General features: G+C 35.9%; 1 protein-coding gene across 5 annotated transcripts; it reads right to left on the minus strand.

Moving 5' to 3' along the window:
- Positions 1-12,514: 12,514 nt before the first annotated feature.
- LOC131636971 (uncharacterized) lies at positions 12,515-17,574 on the minus strand. 5 transcript variants are annotated; one of them, XM_058907547.1, is made up of 4 exons: positions 17,168-17,574; positions 16,943-16,953; positions 16,337-16,417; positions 12,515-16,238 (listed from the first exon to the last, which is right to left on the minus strand). In XM_058907547.1, exon 4 carries the CDS (start codon positions 14,437-14,439, stop codon positions 12,676-12,678), a length of 1,764 nt encoding a protein of 587 aa, XP_058763530.1. In that variant the 5' UTR covers positions 14,440-16,238; positions 16,337-16,417; positions 16,943-16,953; positions 17,168-17,574; the 3' UTR covers positions 12,515-12,675. The 5 variants fall into 5 exon arrangements, with proteins under 5 accessions (XP_058763530.1, XP_058763528.1, XP_058763527.1 ...); XM_058907545.1 differs by having other exon boundaries at positions 12,515-15,974; positions 16,081-16,238; positions 16,337-16,953; XM_058907544.1 differs by having other exon boundaries at positions 12,515-15,974; positions 16,071-16,238; positions 16,337-16,953.
- Positions 17,575-23,175: the final 5,601 nt, after the last annotated feature.

Consider the following 23,175-nt stretch of genomic DNA (forward strand, 5'->3'; position numbering starts at 1 on the left):
GTTATGTTTTCTTTAGGTTTTAACAACTTTTGGGCAAGATGGAATGAGAAGAATGATCAAAGCAAGCTTGCAATGAGGGTGGAATGGAAAAAGAAGAAGATTTGTGCAAGGAGGTCCGCTCAGCGGAGTCCAAGCGGACCCAGGCAGGGATGCAGCAATTTTTTTCATCAGCAAGTCCGCTCAGCGGAGCTGAAGCGGACGTGGGCAGTGAAGAGCAGAAAATTTACCTCCGCTCAGCGGACCTTGAAGACAAAACAGATATTTTTACTGCTCCGCTCAGCGGACCCCCTCCGCTCAGCGGACCTACTTTTTCAACTTTTGTTCTTAGCCACATAAAATTTATGATTAAGCTTGGTTAGCTTGGTTCTTATCATAACACACATTGGGAAAGAAAAGTTAGGGCAAGAGAAGAAGAGAACAACCATTTTTAAGAGAAAATCAAGATTTCCAAACAACTTTCTTTGATCTTCTTGAGTTTGATGTCACTAAATCTTGGTTTGTTGCTTGTTGTTGGAGCTTCCATGGATATGGAGGGCTAAGTTCCATCTTGTGTCAAGATTAGAGGTAGTTAGTGTGTAAATATGTACTTTCTTTGATCTATTATGTATGAACTTGGTTAATGATTAATACATGGTGAATATCTTGTTATTTATGTTTCATTTGTTGTTTTGGATTACTATTGAGAGATATGTTTCAAAGCTAGACCTAAAAGATATTCATCTATCAATAAACAAACTCTAGAGATAGATTTGTGAGTTGATATTCACAAGTATCAAGCTTTTAAGATTATCATGTTGATTGTCGGCATGAGAGATCATCTGACGGTGAATATGATAATAATCACGATATTGCTTTAGAGATAAACAGTATCGAGAGGATACGTGATTGTATTAATCATGAATAGGTTCATATATATAATCTTTAGAGTACATATGAAGCAAACTAATGAACACTAATCTTGACACAGTTTTACCAAATCGTTTTAAACTCGAATTTATTGTCTTTAATTTCTTTTAATGCTATTTATCTTTCATGATACTAAAAACATCCAGAGCCTTAACTCAAAATACACTAAGCTGTAGAACGGCGATAATATCGCATCAATCCCTGAGGAGACGATACTAAAAATACTTATCCTATACATTTCTAACAGCCGCCACCGTGCTTTTTCTTGTTCAAAATTGATTTTTTATGAAGCTACAATTCCTAGCTTCTTGAAATCAATTCTAGGAATCAATTCTCCCTTTCCATCAATTTTTCTTTTTTGCCATTAAATTGAACAATATCCTTAATTCTCACCATCTTTTTTTACCCTTTTCGTCATCTTTACACATCCAAAAGTCATTTTGATAAAAATATTCAAACAACATTTTTCATACAAATCACTTTTATTGTGAATATATCCAAACATAAATCACTTTATATTAAACTCAATTTTAACTAAAATCAATTCTACAAAATCAATTCTTTCAAAATTAATTTGTTTCACCGCATAACCAAACACACACATAAATGAACCAATCGATTAGGACCTAAGGCCAATTGATTGGGAGCCTGAAACCATCATTTGTAGAGGCTCAAAATGGGGAAAATGGATATAAAGACGTTTTCGTTCATTAAGAAACTGTCACAATCATTTATGGACAATGTTTGCATTAACCAAATCTATTAGGTATATGTTCCAATCGATTGGACAACTCAAAACTTTGTCCAAAATATTCTGATAATTCCTGATTCAACTGGTTGCGCTCCAAAATGCTTTTAGGTTATTTAATTTGAGAAATAGAGGCTTTAAAACATGTTTTATTGTGTATGTGATTTATCCATATTAATTTACGAGAATGCCCTTGTATTTTTACAAAACACGATTCACTCAGACACGATTAAGCGATCTTTCACACTTCCTCTCTTTTACACTTAGAAGCTTCAAAAATTGTTGAATAAAGTAATCATATAAGCACTTGCTTGAGTCTTCTTGGAGATGAGGTTTAATATATCTTCAAGTTAAATGCCTTCAATAGAGGATGTTTGCAGTGATCATTAAACCCCATTTCATCTACTTGATTCGGAGGAAAAGCTTTGAACAACACTATCTTATGCATCTTTAAATTTTTGAATATTCATAGGTTATCATCAAAGGTTGCATCAAATTTCCATCTATAAACCCAATCCAAGTTGCCATCGTCAAAAGCACATCATCAATGGCAAACCACAATTGTCGTCTTTTTCCTTTGATCACTTCTTTGAATACCCTACAAAACATGGTTTCATATTATGAAGTTCTCCATATGATTTAATCGAATCATTCCTCATCCCTTTAAACCAACCCATGTACCATACCTTCAGAGTGAAAACTAACAACTTACATTTCTCAGGGGGCTTGCTACCCAAAAATTCAAAAGAATGTCGACCAATTCCATGTATTCATCAAGAATAGTTGTTTAATCGTAAGTTCTCATTCAAAGTTGCTTTTGGAGTTTCCATTTGATTCGGCACTCTTAGATTCTTTTGCTGAAGGATTTTCAGAAAGATATTTCTTCCTTTTCACCAACAAAGACGAACATAGACCCTTGATTGACCGCCTCCTTCCCCTAAGCCTTGAGGAGAACACCTTACAGATGATGACCATATTCCAGGCCTACAATGAGCCCGTAGTCTCTAATGTCGGGAAAAGTCACCAATGTGGTTTATGACTACATCTTACTAGGGTCTAAGAGGTTGAAAATGGATGTGATCTATAATTTTGGCTTCTCGAAGTTGTTATCTCTGGAACTCTAAGGTTGCAGATTATTTGTTTTCCATCGACGCCTTAAGTTCACCTTCTAAGAGAAGGGAGACAAACGTCTCAATCTTTAAAGAATGTTATATATGATTTTCAGGGCCTGAGGATGAAGCAATGAGGACCTTCTCCCGACGGGGGCTTATGCTCATGACTTTGCTAGCCCTCGATCACGGGAGACTAAAATTTCATGTTGTTATTCTTCCACAGTTTGTCATGTTATGATGTTTGAGAAAGTGATTTGAAAGATTATATTTCATTTCCACAGACGACACCAATATTCCTTTCTGTAAGAAAGCTTTTCTTAAAGATGTACATGTTAAATATTTGTTGTATTGTTGTGGAGGAAAGGTGGTACTTTCAAATACTCTAACTTAAGTCCATGATTGTCATATATGAGAGATATAAAGTAAAAAAAAAATTGTATACCTTTATTTGATAATTGTCATCCCTTATATAGAAGTTCTACAAGAGTTTTTGGAAACTTATTGTCTTTGTTCCAATCAACATCGTCCAAGCGAACATATTGTTAGAACAAGATTTGTTCTGATCAATTATCTTAGTTTTGATGATAACAATAATATGAATTTTGCTTAAGATAATATGGTACTCTAATCCAATGCAATTTCCTTTTCAGGAAATATATAAAGAGTATGCATAAATCAGCGCTCAGAAGCTTTGTCTCAAATGGTTCAGCATGCAACATCAGAACATGGTCTGGCAAGACATCAGAAGATGGTCGAAGCAGAATCAGAACATGGATCTATGGAAGCATCAGAAGAACAAGAGATTAGAAGCACTGAAGTTCTGATGGTATCACGCTCAGAAGCACTTCAAGGTCAGAAGATCAGAAGATGCTATGCACCAAGTTGTTTGACTCTGATGATATTCAAACGTTGTATTCACAAACATCAGATCAGAAGAAAGTACAAGTGGCAGGCTACGCTGACTGACAAAAGGAACGTTAGAAGCTATTAAAGGCAACGTCAGTAGACACAGCGTGAACAAGGCTCGAGGTAGTTGACAAAAGCGTATAACATTAAATGCAAAGCTGTACGGAACACGCAAAGCATTTAATACATTCAACGGTCATCTTCTCAAACGCCTATATATATGAAGTTCTGATGAGAAGCAAGGTTAACCAACTCTGAACAAAATTATTCTGAAAGACTTGCTGAAACTCTGTTCAAATCAAAACTCAGAATCTTCATCTTCATCAAAGCTCACTACATTGCTTTTGTAATATATTAGTGAGATTAAGCTTAAACGTTAAGAGAAATATCACAGTTTGTGATTATAGCTTTTAAGAAGCATTGTAATACTCTTAGAAAGATTACATTAAGTTGTAAGTAACTAGAGTGATCGTGTTGATCAGAATACTCTAGGAAGTCTTAGCTTGTGTCTAAGCAGTTGTAATTAGAGTGATCACGTGGTGGTCAGGATACTCTAAGAAAGTCTTAGCTTGTGTCTAAGCAGTTGTTCCTGGAGTGATCAGGTTGTGATCAGGATACTCTAGAAGACTTAGTTGCGGACTAAGTGGAAAACCATTGTAATCCGTGCGATTAGTGGATTAAATCCTCAGTTGAGGTAAATCATCTCTGCGGGGGTGGACTGGAGTAGTTTAGTTAACAACGAACCAGGATAAAAATAACTGTGCAATTTATTTTTATCTGTCAAGTTTTAAAGCTACACTTATTCAAACCCCCCCTTTCTAAGTGTTTTTCTATCCTTCAATTGGTATCAGAGCGCCGGTTCTAAGGTGCAAGCACTTAACCGTGTTTAGAAAAGATTCAGGAAGAGAAAAACGCTTCATTAAAAGATGGCTGGTGAATCTCAAGCAAATCCAACTCCATCTACATCTGGCTCTGCTGAGCAACACAATGGAAACAATGGTTATACTAGACCACCAGTATTTGATGGTGAAAACTTTGAATACTGGAAAGATAAACTGGAAAGTTACTTTCTTGGTCTAGATGGTGATCTATGGGATCTTCTGATGGATGGTTACAAACATCCAGTAAATGCCAGAGGCGTAAAGCTGACAAGGCAAGAAATGAATGATGATCAGAAAAAGCTTTTCAGGAATCATCATAAATGCAGAACTGTTTTGCTGAATGCTATCTCTCATGCTGAGTATGAGAAGATATCTAACAGGGAAACGGCCTATGACATATATGAGTCCTTGAAAATGACTCATGAAGGAAACGCTCAAGTCAAGGAGACCAAAGCTCTTGCATTAATCCAGAAGTATGAAGCCTTCAAGATGGAGGATGATGAAGACATTGAAAAGATGTTTTCAAGATTTCAAACTTTGACTGCTGGATTGAGAGTTCTTGACAAAGGCTACACCAAGGCTGATCATGTAAAGAAGATCATCAGAAGTTTGCCCAGAAGATGGGGCCCAATGGTAACTGCATTCAAGATTGCAAAGAATCTGAATGAAGTTTCTTTGGAAGAGCTTATCAGCGCCTTGAGAAGCCATGAAATTGAGCTGGACGCAAATGAGCCTCAAAAGAAAGGTAAGTCTATTGCATTAAAATCTAATATCAAGAAATGCACTAACGCTTTTCAGGCTAGAGAAGAAGATCCTGAAGAATCAGAATCTGAAGAAGAAGATGAACTGTCCTTGATCTCCAGAAGGCTAAATCAACTCTGGAAGAACAAGCATAGGAAGTTCAGAGGCGTCAGAAGTTCAAAGAAATTTGAACGTGGAGAATCTTCTGATGACAGAAGATCTGACAAGAAGAAGGCTGTCTGCTATGAGTGCAATGAGCCTGGACATTACAAGAATGAGTGTCCGAAACTTCAGAAAGAAAATCCCAAAAAGAAGTTTCATAAGAAGAAAGGTCTTATGGCAACCTGGGATGAATCAGAAGATGACTCAGACTCTGAAGATGAGCAGGCCAACTGTGCGCTGATGGCGACAGAAGATGACGGATCAGAATCTACATCAGAATCAGATTCTGAAGAGGTATTTTCTGAACTATCTAGAAAAGAGTTAGTTTCCAGTCTAACAGAACTTCTGGAACTCAAAGCCCATCTTAGTATCAAATACAAAAAGCTGAAGAAGCAATTTGAATTTGAAACTAAGAAGCTGGAATTGGAAAATTCTGAACTGAAGGAAAAAGTTTTAAATTTATCCAAAAACAGTGGATCTCCTTCTGAAACAGAAAAGGCCATTCCTAGCATGAATCATATTCTGAAAGAATATGACTTTGTAAGTATAAGAGTGCGCCTAAGAGGGGGGGGGGTGAATTAGGTTTTTTAAAAATTTAATCGGTTTTATGAAACTTGTACTTATTTTTTTGGTTAAGTGTTTGAAGGCTTTTGATGGTTTGTATCTTTATCTTGGTAATGGTGATGAAAGCGGTAAATACGGAAAGATAAAGAACACAACGATATATACTGGTTCCCCTCACAATCCGAGAGTACTCCAGTCCCCTTTCAAACACGAAAGAGATTTCACTATAGTTAGAATTATTGTACAAGCCTATGCCTACTATCTAACCTATAGGGTGATCAAAGGTTCTTAACACCTTTAAGATCAATCAACACTAATGTGAATGAAGAACAATCCTCTTCAAACACACCACTTACTTCCAACAATCCTGGATAGTAAGGAAACAATACTATCTTATTTTCAACAATCCTGAAAAATAAGATATAATTTCTAAGTATAATTTGAGTAGAAGTTTGTAGAGCAATATCAATCTTGGATTGATCTTCTTCTTCAAATAAACAATTCTCAAAATGAATATAAGTGTTCACAATGTATGCATGAAACTTTGAATGGATTTCTCAATGAAAATGTGTATAGAAAGTTTCACTTGAAAATAAGATTTGATGAACACTTGGAAATATTGAAAGATGAAGAATATATGGCTTATGAATTGTTAATGAAGAAGGTGAATAATGATTTTGAAATATGTAGTATTTATAATGTGTTAAACACCTCTTTGAATGGTTATTTATCCATGAACCAATGCAATGATCAAGTGGTATGAAAAGGAATTCGTTTGAATAAGATCATGCAATGAAAAAACACACTGGTTCAGTAGGAACCGGTTCCTGCCTGGGACAACCCGGTTCCTGCTGAACGTTACAGCAGAAAATTTGAATTTTGAACTTGGGAACCGGTTCCTGCATAGGGACAACCCGGTTCCTCATAGTAAACCACAGATTGCTGAAAATTGAAAATGCTGGGAACCGGTTCCCCCATAGGGACAACCCGGTTCCTAAAACCTTTATTTTGGATTTTTACTTTGAAAAAGGTTTTAAAAGAACTTTTGAAAGATGATACTTTGTAGTATGATTATGATATGCATGAAAATATATTTGTGAACAATTATATGTCAAAGTGAGTATTGTTTATACCTTTGACATTTTAGCTTGATCCTTGAATCTTCACAAATTCTTCAAGACTTTGAAATGATGTATTTTTGCTTGATACTTGAAATTCTTTTTGCACATCCTTTATAAAAGCTTGATGTCCATATTGTCTTCATCAAAACATACTATGCTTGAGAAGCTTGCATTTACATTCTCCCCCTTTTTGATGATGACAACCAAGTCTTGAAAATGTTTTGAAAAAGAGTTGTTTTGTGCTTTTGAAATTATGTAGAACAATGCAAGGCTCCCCCTATGTTAGAGACTCCCCCTAAATCCATGATTCCTTGATTTATGGTGATGAGTTTCATTTGATAATTTTAACAATTGCCTGCATTTTTCTTTGAAACAAAACAACAAACACATGCATATTCTTCTCCCCCTTTGTTATTATCAAAAAGGATGGGGAAAAAGATAAAAAGTATATGAAAAATAACACAAACATAAATTCAACACAAACATAAATTTAAACGATACGAAACGTAGTTTTTTACGATTACAACACACAAACATAAATAGTCCTAAACATCACGAACATAAAATGGAACATTGTCTAGAAAACATAAGTAAAATACGAATAATAGAAAGAAAACATTACATAGAAATTAAAGCACATAATTTAGTCACTTTCATCCATATGTTCTTCATCATCATCCTCTTGTTCTTCTTCTTCTTCATCACTTCCTTCCTCTCCCTCATAATGAGCTAAGATACGCCTTTGAGTCCGTTGAATTTCCCGCATTTGTCTTCTCAGAAGGTTATGCTCATAGTTATTCTCCCTCTTGTTGTTATCAATGGATGTTTGAATAGAACAAAGCTTGGCAAACATCATATCCATTGTGTATCCACCTTCGGGACGTTGAGGATCTTGTGGCACGGCTGGCTCAAAATCAACTTTGTAAACAAATCTACCTTCACGATCCATAACTATTCCTGTATTTTTAAGAGCAGTAGCGGTGGTGATAGCACACTCTTGTTCATCCATATTTTTCTTTGGTTCCCGTTGGAGGAGAACACCAGCATTCCGAACAATATGAGAGATGGCCCTTGCATAAGGTAAGCCTCCTTTAAGGGAAGCCATAAGCTGCATGTGGCGCATAATTAAAAGCGCCCAATTGACTTCAATGCCCCGCCTTAGAGCAAGCAAAACCATCAACTCGAACTCATTGACCCTGGAATGGTTAGAATTCTTTGGAAATAAAACATAAGCAATGATAAGATGGAGCATCCTATCACTCACCGATAAGCTTGAACCGAACATGTTAAACTTGATAGCAAGCTGTTGGCGAACTGACTCGCGTTGAGTTGGTCGGCACATATCCACAAAAACATCAATCTTACTATACGGTTGCCAATCCTCCGGTATGTTACCTTGAAGGAGCACTAAGCCTTGAGATGGAATTCCTAACACTCTTCCAAATTCCTCAACATCTAAGCATATTTCCTTATTTGAAACTTTTGACAGTAATGTGAAATCATCAAATTCATCGGTTACTATCCTAAGATTGTGGTAAAATTCTCTAACCAAATCCGGATAATAATCACCATGGTCAAGCACAAAATTGGCTACCCCTGCATTAGCTAGTCTACCCGGAAAATTGAAGCTATGATTAGGGAAATCGGGTAGTTTACCGTATTTTGCCGCAAGGAGTTTTCGACTCCGGATGTTGAATGTGAGTCTCCGACTCTTGACCGTTGGTTGGATCTCTTGAGGATCTTCACTTGTCTCTCCCATTTTGTTCTTTCCCTTTGCACTTCTTGAAACTTTGGGTGCCATTGTTGAAAGGAGTTGAAAGTTGGGGTTTAAGTTGAGGTTTTAGGATTTGGTGAGTGGAGAAGGATTTGAGTGAATTGTGTGAAAGAGTGGAGGATTATATAGTGTTTAGAGGTAGTGGGTGTTTTAATTTTGAGAGTTTATGGTGAGATAATGGAGCTTTTAATGGAGTTGAATAATGAAGGTGGAAGGGTTTGGAGAAGATGAAGATGAGTGAATATATTGAATGAGAGTAAATGAGTGGATGTGAGTGGGTGAGTGTGTTTTTAATATATATAAAAAGCATTTAAAACTTAAAATAATAAACAACTTTTATGTTACAGCCAAACAAAGAAAATCTGGAAAAACATACGTGGGAACCGGTTCGTCCCTACATGGGAACCGGTTCCTGAAGAACACAAAAACAACGCCTCTGGAAATTACTATGGGGAACCGGTTCGTCCCTACATGGGAACCGGTTCCTAGACTGAAAATTTCCAAAAAACTTTAATTTTATGAAATATAAAGCATTCATATCATACATAATTACCAAGTCATAATAAATGAATATTTATAAAGTACTTTTAACTTATAAAAATGTTAAAAATGTGTACCTTTGATGTATGAAAATGAAGAAAAAATCTTAAACATCACCTTCGTCTAAAATTCCAAGCTCTCGTCGAATTTTGTAAAACGATTCTTTTGGGAGAGGCTTGGTGAAGATATCCGCAAGTTGATTATGAGTATCTACAAAAGTGACTTCAACATCTCCTTTAAGCACATGATCGCGAAGAAAATGATGTCGAATGTCTATGTGTTTGGTTCTTGAATGCATGACCGGATTCTTTGTAATATTTATAGCACTTGTATTGTCGCATCGAAGAGGAATACATCCGAGATCAAGTCCGTAGTCACGAAGTTGTTGCTTAAGCCAAAGAATTTGTGCACAACAACTACCTGCTGCTATGTATTCTGCTTCGGCCGTACTAAGAGCAACACATGCTTGCTTTTTACAAGCCCATGATACTAATGCATTTCCAAGAATGTGACAAGTACCACTTGTGCTTTTACGATCAGTTTTACATCCTGCATAATCCGCGTCAGAATAACCAATTAAATTGCAAATGCTACCTTTAGGATACCATAAGCCAACGTTGGTTGTTCCTTTGAGATACTTCATGATCCTTTTAACCGCCATAAGATGTGATTCCTTTGGATTTGCTTGGAAGCGAGCACAAAGACAAACACTAAACATTATGTCAGGACGGCTTGCCGTCAAATACAATAAAGAACCAATCATACCTCGATACTTGGTAATATCAATTGGAGTACCGGATTCATCTTGATCAACATATGTACCGGAGCCCATTGGAGTATTCATTGCTTTACAATTGTCCATATCAAACTTCTTTAATAGTTCTTTACAATATTTGGATTGATTGATAAAGATTCCATTTTTGAGTTGCTTAATTTGTAGTCCAAGAAAGTAATTCATCTTTCCCATCATAGACATCTCGAATTCTCCTTGCATCATCAATGAGAATTCCTCACACATTTCTTTGTTAGTCGATCCAAAAATGATATCATCAACATAGACTTGAACCAATAAAGTGTTACTCTTGATTTTCTTAATGAACAAAGTTTTATCAACCTTACCCTTTTCGAAACCCTTTTCACACAAAAAATTGCTAAGTCTATCATACCATGCTCTTGGTGCTTGCTTTAAGCCATAAAGAGCCTTTCTCAACTTAAAGACATGTGTAGTATTCTTGAAATCTTCAAATCCCGGGGGTTGTTTGACATAGACTTCTTCATTGATGTAGCCATTCAAGAATGCGCTCTTGACGTCCATTTGATAAAGCTGAAAATTTAATGAACATGCATAAGCAAGTAAAAGACGAATAGCTTCTAACCTTGCAACCGGAGCAAATGTTTCTTCAAAGTCAATTCCTTCTTCTTGATTGTAACCTTGGGCCACCAATCTTGCTTTGTTTCGAACAATTATACCATTCTCATCAAGTTTGTTCTTAAACACCCATCGAGTACCTATGATGTGTTTGTTACTTGGTCTAGGAACAAGTTCCCAAACTTGATTTCTCTCGAATTGATTTAATTCTTCTTGCATTGCATTTATCCATTGATCGTCTCCTAAGGCTTCATCAACTTTGGAAGGTTCAATTTGAGAAACAAAAGCCATGTGTAAGCAAGCATCTTTGAGATTTAATCTTGTTGCAACTCCTTGACTAATATCACCAATAACTTTATCAATAGGATGATCTCTATGAGTTCTCCATTCTTTTGGTAGATCATTGGTGTTTGATTCTTGTTGTACACTTTCTTGTTGAACACTTTCTTGTTGTACTTCCGGTGCCTTCACAATTATATCATTTGAAAGTTCTTCCGGGGGTAAATCTAAAGGATCATCATCATCATCACAAACAACTAATTCCTCTTTGGAAGTGTTAGTCTCATCAAAAGATACATGCATGGATTCTTCAATAGTTAAAGTTCTTTTATTATAAATTCTATATGCTTTACTAGAAAGAGAATAACCAAGAAATATACCTTCGTCGGATTTCTCATCAAACTTACCAAGATTGTCTTTGTCATTGTTTAGAACAAAGCACTTGCATCCAAAAATGTGAAAGTGAGCAATGTTTGGCTTTCTTCCTTTGAAGAGTTCATATGGAGTCTTCTTTAAGATAGGTCTAATGATTACTCGATTTCCAACATAACATGCCGTACTAACCGCATCTGCCCAAAAATGTTTAGGAAGATTTGCATCACTAAGCATTGTTCTTGCAAGTTCCACTAGAAACCTATTTTTCCTTTCGACTACTCCATTTTGTTGTGGAGTTCTTGGTGCTGAAAAATTATGAGAGATACCATGTTCTTCACAAAATTCTTCAAACGATGTATTTTGAAACTCTCCACCATGATCACTTCTTATGGATACAATCTTTAATGATTTTTCATTTTGGATTTGTTTTGCATACTTCTTAAAGGCTCTAAAAGCATCACTTTTCTGCACAAGAAACAAAGTCCAAGAATATCTAGAATAATCATCAACAATAACTAAAGCGTATACATTACCTCCGAAGCTTCTTGTCCTTGATGGACCAAATAAATCCATATGCAATAATTGAAGTGGTCTTGTTGTAGTCACCACATTCTTTGGTTTGAAAGATGATTTGGTTTGCTTTCCCTTTTGACATGCATCACATAATTTATCTTTGACAAACTTTATCTTAGGTAGGCCAATAACAAGATCATGTTTGGTTAATTTATTTAAATGATCCATATGAATATGGACTGCTTTTTTATGCCATAACCATGATTCATTATTGTTTACCAAAAGACATTTTACTTTCAAAGATAAATCATTTAAAGAAATCATAAAAATGTTATTAATTCTTGTACCTTTGAGTTTTACCTCATTGGTGACTTCATCGATGATCAAGCATTCTTCCTTAGTGAATTTGATCTTGAAGCCTTTGTCACAAAGTTGGCTAATGCTTAGAAGATTATGCTTTAGTCCTTGAACATAAAGAACATCTTCAATGGATGTGAAAGGTGGTGCACCAACTTTGCCTTTGCCAAGAATTCTTCCCTTATTGTTGTCTCCATAAGTGACAAAACCCTTGGCCTTTAACTTTAGATCTGAAAATTGGTTTAGGTCACCCGTCATATGCTTTGAACAACCACTATCTAGATACCATAGGTTTGAAGTGGTCTTCAAGCATACCTACAAAACAAATTAAGTTTTGTTAGGTACCCAAATGGCTTTGGGTCCATCATAGTTAGTTCCTTTCTTCACCCATACATAATGTCTACTAGGAACACTAAAGTTCCTTACATAACAAGCATTGGGTGTGTGACCAATAATACCACAATAAAAACAAGTAGGTTCAAAGTTACTTCTATATCTAGGAGGATAAGATTTCTTCTTAACAAAGTTCTTCCTTTTAGGATAATGTTGCATTACTTTAGGTTTGATCACTTTCTCTTGAATTGGTTGGTTACTAGCCTTGACAAAGATAGTCTTATTGGATGTTGGTTTATCAAATTTAGAGAAACCAAGTCCGCTCTTATCATTGGAATATCTTTGTGTGCTAAGAACATTTTCCAATCCAATTTGCCCTTTTTCATATCTTTCTAAAACACGTTTTAATTGGACAATTTGGAAGGAAAGTGATTCACAATTCTTGCATGCAACATTATCTTCTTGAACACTAATCATTTTTTCTTTGTCATCTTTATGTTCTACTTCAATTATCTTAACCTTCTCTTCTAACGATGATATTATTTTCTTTTGAGATGAGATAGTTTTATAGAGAATTTTACATTCTTTTAATAATTCTTCTATTGCACCTTGCGCACCATTATCAAAAAGAGAATCATCATAACTAACCTCGCCTTCTTCATCGTCGGAGTGGTGTGATGCCATTAGTGCTAGGTTTGCACTTTCGTCACTATCGGAGTCCGATGAGGAACTTACTTCATTATCTTCCCATGCTATGTAGGCCTTTTTATTTTTGAACTCCCTTTTGCCTTTGAATACATTTTTCTTCGAAAGCTTTGGACATTCCGGCTTTATGTGTCCTTGTTTCCCACATTCATAGCATGTAACTTCTTGTGATGAAGTGGATGCTTCTTTATCTTTATGCTTTGAGAATTTCTTTCTTTTGACATAGTTAGTATTATCAATATTATTTTTATTACCAAAAAATTTGCCTAACCTTTTTACAAGAAGCAAGAAGTTTTCATCTTCATCCGATGCATCTTTCATTTTGCTTTCTATTGAATCTACTTTTAATGCAATGCCTTTGGATTTCTTTTCTAAGTTCTCATGCTTTTCCAATCTTCCAAGTTCTGTCTCATATTCTTGAAGTTTTCCAAATAATGTTGCGGAAGTAAGTTTTGATAAATTCTTCTTTTCAGATATCGCCGTCACTTTTGGTTGCCACTCTCTTGTCAAAGATCTGAGCACTTTAAGATTAAGTTCTTCGGCAGTAAGAGTCTTACCAAGTGCCTTCAAGTGATTTGTCAAATGTACGAATCGTTTTTGCAAATCGAGAATAGTTTCTCCGGGCTTCATTCTAAACAGTTCGTACTCTTGGCTTAAAGTATTCAACCTTGATCTTTTAACTTCAGCGGTACCTTCATGAGTTTCTACAAGAGTATCCCAAATTTCCTTTGATGTTGTACATGTTGATATTCGGAAGAATTCATCCATACTAAGAGCACCATGAAGAAGACTGATCGCCTTTTTGTCAGCAAGAACCCTTTTTCTATCATTATCATCCCATGACGCTTTAGGTTTCTCCGATCCAACACCATTAACGACCGTTATAGGAACATGAGGACCTTGTATGACAGCCTCCCAAACTTCTTCTCCTTTTGCTTCTAAATGAGCCTTCATTTGGATTTTCCAAAAATCAAAGTATTCACCACAAAATAATGGAGGTTTGTTGTTACTACCACCATCTCTAAAAACTGGATTCTGATTTGCGGAAGCCATTCTGGATCTTTAGGAACAGGTTACCTATAACCTGCTCTGATACCAAATGTAAGTATAAGAGTGCGCCTAAGAGGGGGGGGGGGGGGGTGAATTAGGTTTTTTAAAAATTTAATCGGTTTTATGAAACTTGTACTTATTTTTTGGTTAAGTGTTTGAAGGCTTTTGATGGTTTGTATCTTTATCTTGGTAATGGTGATGAAAGCGGTAAATACGGAAAGATAAAGAACACAACGATATATACTGGTTCCCCTCACAATCCGAGAGTACTCCAGTCCCCTTTCAAACACGAAAGAGATTTCACTATAGTTAGAATTATTGTACAAGCCTATGCCTACTATCTAACCTATAGGGTGATCAAAGGTTCTTAACACCTTTAAGATCAATCAACACTAATGTGAATGAAGAACAATCCTCTTCAAACACACCACTTACTTCCAACAATCCTGGATAGTAAGGAAACAATACTATCTTATTTTCAACAATCCTGAAAAATAAGATATAATTTCTAAGTATAATTTGAGTAGAAGTTTGTAGAGCAATATCAATCTTGGATTGATCTTCTTCTTCAAATAAACAATTCTCAAAATGAATATAAGTGTTCACAATGTATGCATGAAACTTTGAATGGATTTCTCAATGAAAATGTGTATAGAAAGTTTCACTTGAAAATAAGATTTGATGAACACTTGGAAATATTGAAAGATGAAGAATATATGGCTTATGAATTGTTAATGAAGAAGGTGAATAATGATTTTGAAATATGTAGTATTTATAATGTGTTAAACACCTCTTTGAATGGTTATTTATCCATGAACCAATGCAATGATCAAGTGGTATGAAAAGGAATTCGTTTGAATAAGATCATGCAATGAAAAAACACACTGGTTCAGTAGGAACCGGTTCCTGCCTGGGACAACCCGGTTCCTGCTGAACGTTACAGCAGAAAATTTGAATTTTGAACTTGGGAACCGGTTCCTGCATAGGGACAACCCGGTTCCTCATAGTAAACCACAGATTGCTGAAAATTGAAAATGCTGGGAACCGGTTCCCCCATAGGGACAACCCGGTTCCTAAAACCTTTATTTTGGATTTTTACTTTGAAAAAGGTTTTAAAAGAACTTTTGAAAGATGATACTTTGTAGTAGGGCTGGACAACGGGCCGGGTTGGGCGGTTTCGGGCCCAAAACCCTCACCCAATTCAAACCGCGGTTGAGATAAATAGACCCATTTCCGCCCATTATTTTCAACGGTTTGAACGGGTTGGGTTAGAGCGGATCACGGGTTAATTTAAACGGTTCAATCGGGTTATTATGTTGATTTTATTTTTGAGCCCAATAACATATTTTGAGCATTTTAAAAAAAATAAATAACAGAGATGACAAGAACCAATATACAAATCAAAGCATAAAAGAATACAAAATCTGCAAAAGAATAATGATAATCTTATAAATTTAACATTTTATAAAGAGACTAAGCAGGTTCAAGGTTCAGAGATATTATTGCTCTATATAAATCCTTCAGCTGCCTAAACAATCCTACATAGAGAGAAACAAAATTCAGAACCAGACTTATGTGTATAAATGTATATAAAATATGTGAAGTTCATATTGGAGAGGTTAAGTATTTGAAACCTTTGTTTACCATATTCATCAGGTCATAGATTGTAGAAATGAAAGGACTACTAAAATTATTCATGGTAACCCGGTACTGATTTCTATAGCCATATATGCTACTCATTTTGTGTAGGATTTACCAGGAGCACCAATTTGATATTTCATAGGTTCATAATTATTTTCAATCTGTACATAATTACAAGTTCTAGTAAATAAATAAAACCAAGAAAATACTATAAAAACAAAATTGAATTAATTAGAAAGCTAGTAGTATATTTAATTACCTGTACTATATTTAATCCAACATAATTTTCAAGCAGTTTGGACATGGGGTACCCTCTGTAGAAAGACATGCATATAGTATCCTAACACCAAATTAAACCAAATTTTTTCATTTATAGTTGATCTCAAATAATTAATTCTGCTCATTAAAATGGTAAGGGCTGCTTCTTAGATCTAATTCTTCCACTAGGAGAAATCTCAGCAGTGATTTTTTCCTGGAAAAGAAGTTCCAGATCTATACAAGTTAGTAAATACTGCTGATGAAAATAGATCAGATAATGATCCAGCTGTTGTCCTCACTCTTTCTTCCATTTCTTTATTTGCAAGCATTTCAAATAATAATTGATTATAGGTATTGTGAGCATAATACAACACAAATTCAATTGCTATAATAATAGCAGGTCAAGCTACAACCTTATGGTTTTCTCTCACATGTCTTTAAGCTATACATCCATGGTATTTATTTATCACAAAAGAATCTAATTAACTAAATAAAAAGTATACCCAAAGAGCAAAAGGTGAAAAATAAGAACATACAGAGATAAATCAAAAGGTGGAAAATAGGAGCATACAAAGATAAACCAAAGAACATGAACAAGAAATCTAACCTTTGCTCTGTCTGAAACATTCACAGATAGATCAAAGAACATGCAAAAGAAAATCAAAAACAAAGTAAAATTTGTTAGAAATCTAAATCAACAAACCTAAAAATTAACAACTCAAAAATATGAAATGGAACATCAAAATAAAATACAAAAATGGTAAAAACTCTAAATAAATTCAAAATCTAAATAATAAAAGCTAAAATCAACATCATTAACTTAAACATTTACCTTTGCAAATAAGAAGAAAAGGTCTTTCCAAACAAGTAGAAGAAGAAGAAGGGACGACCAAGAATCAAGAAGAAGAACACAGACACATAGTTTCCTTCACCGGCGGCGCTAACGAAGTGTTCTAGGGTTTTTTTTGGTTAAGGATCTTTATTTGAGAGAATAAAGAATGAATATCTGAATACCCTAGTGCTGCTAAAATGACCATGTATTATGAATAATCGTATAATTTTAGTTTTGGTGCGGGCGGATGCGGACACCGACGGTGGTTTTCCATAAACCGAACCCGCCTGTTACAATCCGCTTGGGGCCGCACTGTTGGGCCCGTTCATCCGGTGACCCGTTTGAAACCATTCAGTGCGGTTATTCTTTTACGGTTTTTGCGGTTTGGACTGGTTTACGGGTTTTTGTCCAGCCCTACTTTGTAGTATGATTATGATATGCATGAAAATATATTTGTGAACAATTATATGTCAAAGTGAGTATTGTTTATACCTTTGACATTTTAGCTTGATCCTTGAATCTTCACAAATTCTTCAAGACTTTGAAATGATGTATTTTTGCTTGATACTTGAAATTCTTTTTGCACATCCTTTATAAAAGCTTGATGTCCATATTGTCTTCATCAAAACATACTATGCTTGAGAAGCTTGCATTTAGAGACTTGAGCTTCAGAAAATTCTTATCTAGAAGCATAGGCAGAAGTCAACTTGCTTCTATGATATATGCTGTGTCTGGAAATAATAGAGTAGGCATTGGTTATGAGGGTGAAACCCCATACAAACTTGAACCTGTTGATAAGATGAAAATCACATACAAGCCATTGTATGATGAGTTCAAGTATGGCCACTCACATGATATTAGGCACACATCACATGCACAGAAGTTTAACACTGTTACACACACTAAGAAGCATGTGACACAACCTAGGAAATATCATGAAACTCACATTAAGAATTATCATGCTATTTCTCCTATTGCTTACAATGTTAAACCCAAGTTCAATCAGAACTTGAGAAAATCTAACAAAAAAGGACCCAAGAAAATGTGGGTACCTAAGGATAAGATCATTCCTATTGCAGATATCCTTGGCTGCAAAAAGGACAAAGCACAACATGTCATGGTACCTGGACTCTGGATGCTCACGACACATGACAGGAAGAAGGTCTATGTTCCAAGACCTGGTGCTTAAGTCCGGAGGAGAAGTCAAGTTTGGAGGAGATCGGAAGGGCAAGATAATTGGCTCTGGAACTATAAAGTCTGGTAACTCTCCTTCCATTTCAAATGTACTTCTTGTAGAAGGATTAACACATAACCTCTTATCTATCAGTCAATTGAGTGACAATGGTTATGATATAGTCTTTAATCAAAAGTCTTGCAAGGCTGTAAATCAGAAGGATGGCTCAATCCTATTTACTGGCAAGAGGAAGAACAACATTTATAAGACAGATCTGCAAGATCTTATGAGTCAGAAGGTGACTTGTCTTATGTCTGTTTCTGAAGAGCAGTGGGTCTGGCACAGAAGATTAGGTCATGCTAGTTTGAGAAAGATTTCTCAGATTAACAAACTGGATATGGTCAGAGGACTCCCTAATCTGAAATTCAAATCAGATGCTCTTTGTGAAGCATGTCAAAAGGGCAAGTTCTCCAAACCTGCATTCAAGTCCAAGAATGTTGTTTCTACCTCAAGGCCATTAGAACTCTTGCACATTGATCTGTTTGGCCCTGTCAAAACAGCATCTGTCAGAGGAAAGAAATATGGATTAGTCATCGTTGATGATTATAGCCGCTGGACATGGGTAAAATTCTTGAAACACAAGGATGAGACTCATTCAGTGTTCTTTGATTTCTGCATTCAGATTCAATCTGAAAAAGAGTGTAAAATCATAAAGGTTAGAAGTGATCATGGTGGTGAATTTGAGAATAGATCCTTTGAAGAGTTCTTCAAAGAAAATGGTATTGCCCATGATTTCTCTTGTCCTAGAACTCCACAGCAAAATGGAGTTGTAGAACGAAAGAATAGGACTCTGCAAGAAATGGCCAGAACCATGATCAATGAAACCAATATGGCTAAGCATTTCTGGGCAGAAGCAATAAACACTGCATGCTATATTCAGAATAGAATATCTATCAGACCTATTCTAAATAAGACTCCTTATGAATTGTGGAAGAATAGAAAGCCCAACATTTCATATTTCCATCCTTTTGGATGTGTATGCTTTATTCTGAACACTAAAGATCATCTTGGTAAGTTTGATTCCAAAGCACAAAAATGTTTTCTTCTTGGATATTCTGAACGCTCAAAAGGCTACAGAGTATACAATACTGAAACATTGATTGTAGAAGAATCAATCAATATCAGGTTTGATGATAAGCTTGGTTCTGAAAAACCAAAGCAGTTTGATAATTTTGCAGATTGTGATATTGATATATCAGAAGTTGCTGAGCCAAGAAGCAACGCATCAGAAGCAGAGCTTCTCAGAAGCAAAGAATCTGAAGATCAAGTATCAGCTTCTCTGGAGGATCTAAGCATTTCTGAAGAACCGTCTGTCAGAAGATCATCCAGACTCATCTCTGGTCATTCAGAAGATGTCATTCTTGGAAAGAAGGATGATCCAATCAGAACAAGAGCATTCCTTAAGAACAATGCAGATTGTCAATTAGGTCTTGTATCTTTGATCGAGCCAACTTCTGTTGATCATGCTCTAGAAGATCCAGACTGGATAATTGCTATGCAAGAAGAACTGAATCAGTTTACAAGGAATGATGTTTGGGATCTTGTTCCTAGACCAGATGGATTCAATTTAATCGGTACAAAATGGATCTTCAGAAACAAGCCCAGAATGTGAAGATGAGAAGTTCTTATGTATGGGTATCTTCTGAAATAAATTTTGTTTTAAGAAGTTCTGATTGAAATCAATTAGAAATTTGTGATTCAGTTATTACTAACGTTTCATTATCTAAGTTGATTCAGAATCTCTTTAAAAGCAAAACAGCTGTAACTGGCTATCCAGATGGTAAACACGTGTTCACTATTTCATGGATAAGCGCGCGTGCAGTTGAAGGGACGCCGACCATAGGTAACTGTGCAAGTCACCTCATTTGTCTTTTTTATCTCTCCTCATGTCACGTAACATTAAATGCTATTCATCATTCGTTTCATTTTATTTTCTTTTAAATACTCTTCAAACACTTCTCCTTCCCTCTCATATTTTCTATATTCACTTTATCTTGTTGCATTCATATCAAACCCTAGCTGTTCATTATCTGCAAATCCATCATGAACTCTTCATCAAGCCCAGGAAATCATGAAAATGATCAAAACAACAAGAGAAAAGCTGTTGAAACATCACCTTCCAAACCCAAAAAGATAAAAATCACCTATGATCCTCTCAAGGTGAATCCATTCGAAGCAATGTTATCTGGAAACTATTCTAGACGTGTGTTTCATCCACCTGGTGAAAGCCCTCCATCATCTCCATCTTCTTCCTCATCTCTCTACTTTCAAGAGTCAACTTCCTCCTCATCTAACCTTTCCTCTCCCTCAACCCATTCCAACGAAATCTCCTCATCTTCACCTGCTGAGAATGTTGTCTCTGATAAAGAGTGTGGAAGATCTGTATCAGAACCAAGTCTCCCTGACCCCTCGCCTGGAAGCCCAAGAAGCAGTCAATAAGGCGTTTCGCTCCTTCATGGCATGCTGGCACAGCCTTTGTCTTAGCTAGGGTCTTAGGTTTTGGTCTTAGTAGTTTTCTTTCCTTGTTAAACATCTTCTCATGTAATCCTTTTTAATTATCAATGAAAACTTTCCTTGTTTTACATTCCAGTGTTGTTATTTGTCGTTTTATACATCTGAATCTTTTAGAATATTCTTTTTGATGTTATGACAAAAAGGGGGAGAAGATAAATGATAAATGATTTGATTAATCTATCAGTTGCTGGGTAAAACTCCCACACATTTACTAACAAGAACTGCAAGTTCTATATGGTTTAAGTGTTTTGCAGGTATAAAGAAGTGAAGAAAATCTTCAAAGCAAACACAAGAAGCAAAACCATGGAAACTGAAGCAAGCTGAGTGCTATCAAGCTTCAGAAATCAGAAGCACTGAGAATAGAATTTGATCCAAAATTTGTCTATTTGCCTTGACAAAATTCTATTTGCTCTGATACATTTTATGTTCTGACTCGTTCATGCTGACTTTTGTCGTTTAGTTTTTGTTCTGTAACATTTCAGGATGTAGAGATGCTCTGATGATGCTCTGGTACATTCAACAATGTTCTGATACAAATCTAGCATGAAGTGATGTTGGAAGAAATTCAAAGCTCTGAAGCTATCCGAGGGAAGCAGGAATCAGAAGCTGTGAATGTTCTAAAGATCCAGAAAACTCAAGTTCTGAAGCTGTCCTAGATGGAAGCAGGAATCAGAAGCTGTGAATGTTCTGAAGATCAAAGAAATTCAAGTTCTGAAGCTGTCCTAGATGGAAGCAGGAATCAGAAGCTGTGAATGTTCTGAAGATCAAAGAAATTCAAGTTCTGAAGCTGTCCTGAATGGAAGCAGGAATCAGAAGCTGTGAGTGTTCTAGGGATCTAAAGAAATTCAAGTTCTGAAGCTGTCCAATGGAAGCAGAAGTCAGAAGCTATGAATTCTCTGAAGACAGAAGCTTATGTGATCGTCTCTACCGAAATAATCAGGGAAGTCTTTTATTAAAGTTCTTCGAGTATTTATTTCAGGGGGAGATTATTTATCTCAGGGGGAGATTGTTAATCTCAGGGGGAGACATATTCATATGCTTATGCTGTAGCTGTGTAATTTGTCTTTTGCCGTCTGCTCTTTCTGATCGCAAATTCATATCATTTATATATGTTTTTGTCATCATCAAAAAGGGGGAGATTGTTAGAACAAGATTTGTTCTGATCAATTATCTTAGTTTTGATGATAACAATAATATGAATTTTGCTTAAGATAATATGGTACTCTAATCCAATGCAATTTCCTTTTCAGGAAATATATAAAGAGTATGCATAAATCAGCGCTCAGAAGCTTTGTCTCAAATGGTTCAGCATGCAACATCAGAACATGGTCTGGCAAGACATCAGAAGATGGTCGAAGCAGAATCAGAACATGGATCTATGGAAGCATCAGAAGAACAAGAGATCAGAAGCACTGAAGTTCTGATGGTATCACGCTCAGAAGCACTTCAAGGTCAGAAGATCAGAAGATGCTATGCACCAAGCTGTTTGACTCTGATGATATTCAAACGTTGTATTCACAAACATCAGATCAGAAGAAAGTACAAGTGACAGGCTACGCTGACTGACAAAAGGAACGTTAGAAGCTATTAAAGGCAACGTCAGTAGACACAGCGTGAACAAGGCTCGAGGTAGTTGACAAAAGCGTATAACATTAAATGCAAAGCTGTACGGAACACGCAAAGCATTTAATACATTCAACGGTCATCTTCTCAAACGCCTATATATATGAAGTTCTGATGAGAAGCAAGGTTAACCAACTCTGAACAAAATTATTCTGAAAGACTTGCTGAAACTCTGTTCAAATCAAAACTCAGAATCTTCATCTTCATCAAAGCTCACTACATTGCTTTTGTAATATATTAGTGAGATTAAGCTTAAACGTTAAGAGAAATATCACAGTTTGTGATTATAGCTTTTAAGAAGCATTGTAATACTCTTAAAAAGATTACATTAAGTTGTAAGTAACTAGAGTGATCGTGTTGATCAGAATACTCTAGGAAGTCTTAGCTTGTGTCTAAGCAGTTGTAATTAGAGTGATCACGTGGTGGTCAGGATACTCTAAGAAAGTCTTAGCTTGTGTCTAAGCAGTTGTTCCTGGAGTGATCAGGTTGTGATCAGGATACTCTAGAAGACTTAGTTGCGGACTAAGTGGAAAACCATTGTAATCCGTGCGATTAGTGGATTAAATCCTCAGTTGAGGTAAATCATCTCTGCGGGGGTGGACTGGAGTAGTTTAGTTAACAACGAACCAGGATAAAA

This window comes from Vicia villosa, unplaced genomic scaffold (assembly GCF_029867415.1).
Source record: "Vicia villosa cultivar HV-30 ecotype Madison, WI unplaced genomic scaffold, Vvil1.0 ctg.001880F_1_1, whole genome shotgun sequence".
NCBI classification, from domain to species: domain Eukaryota; kingdom Viridiplantae; phylum Streptophyta; class Magnoliopsida; order Fabales; family Fabaceae; genus Vicia; species Vicia villosa.

Excerpts from the sequence above, each read along its gene's own strand:
- LOC131636971 (XM_058907547.1), bottom strand. The coding sequence starts at position 14,439 with ATGGCTTCCGCAAATCAGAATCCAGTTTTTAGAGATGGTGGTAGTAAC.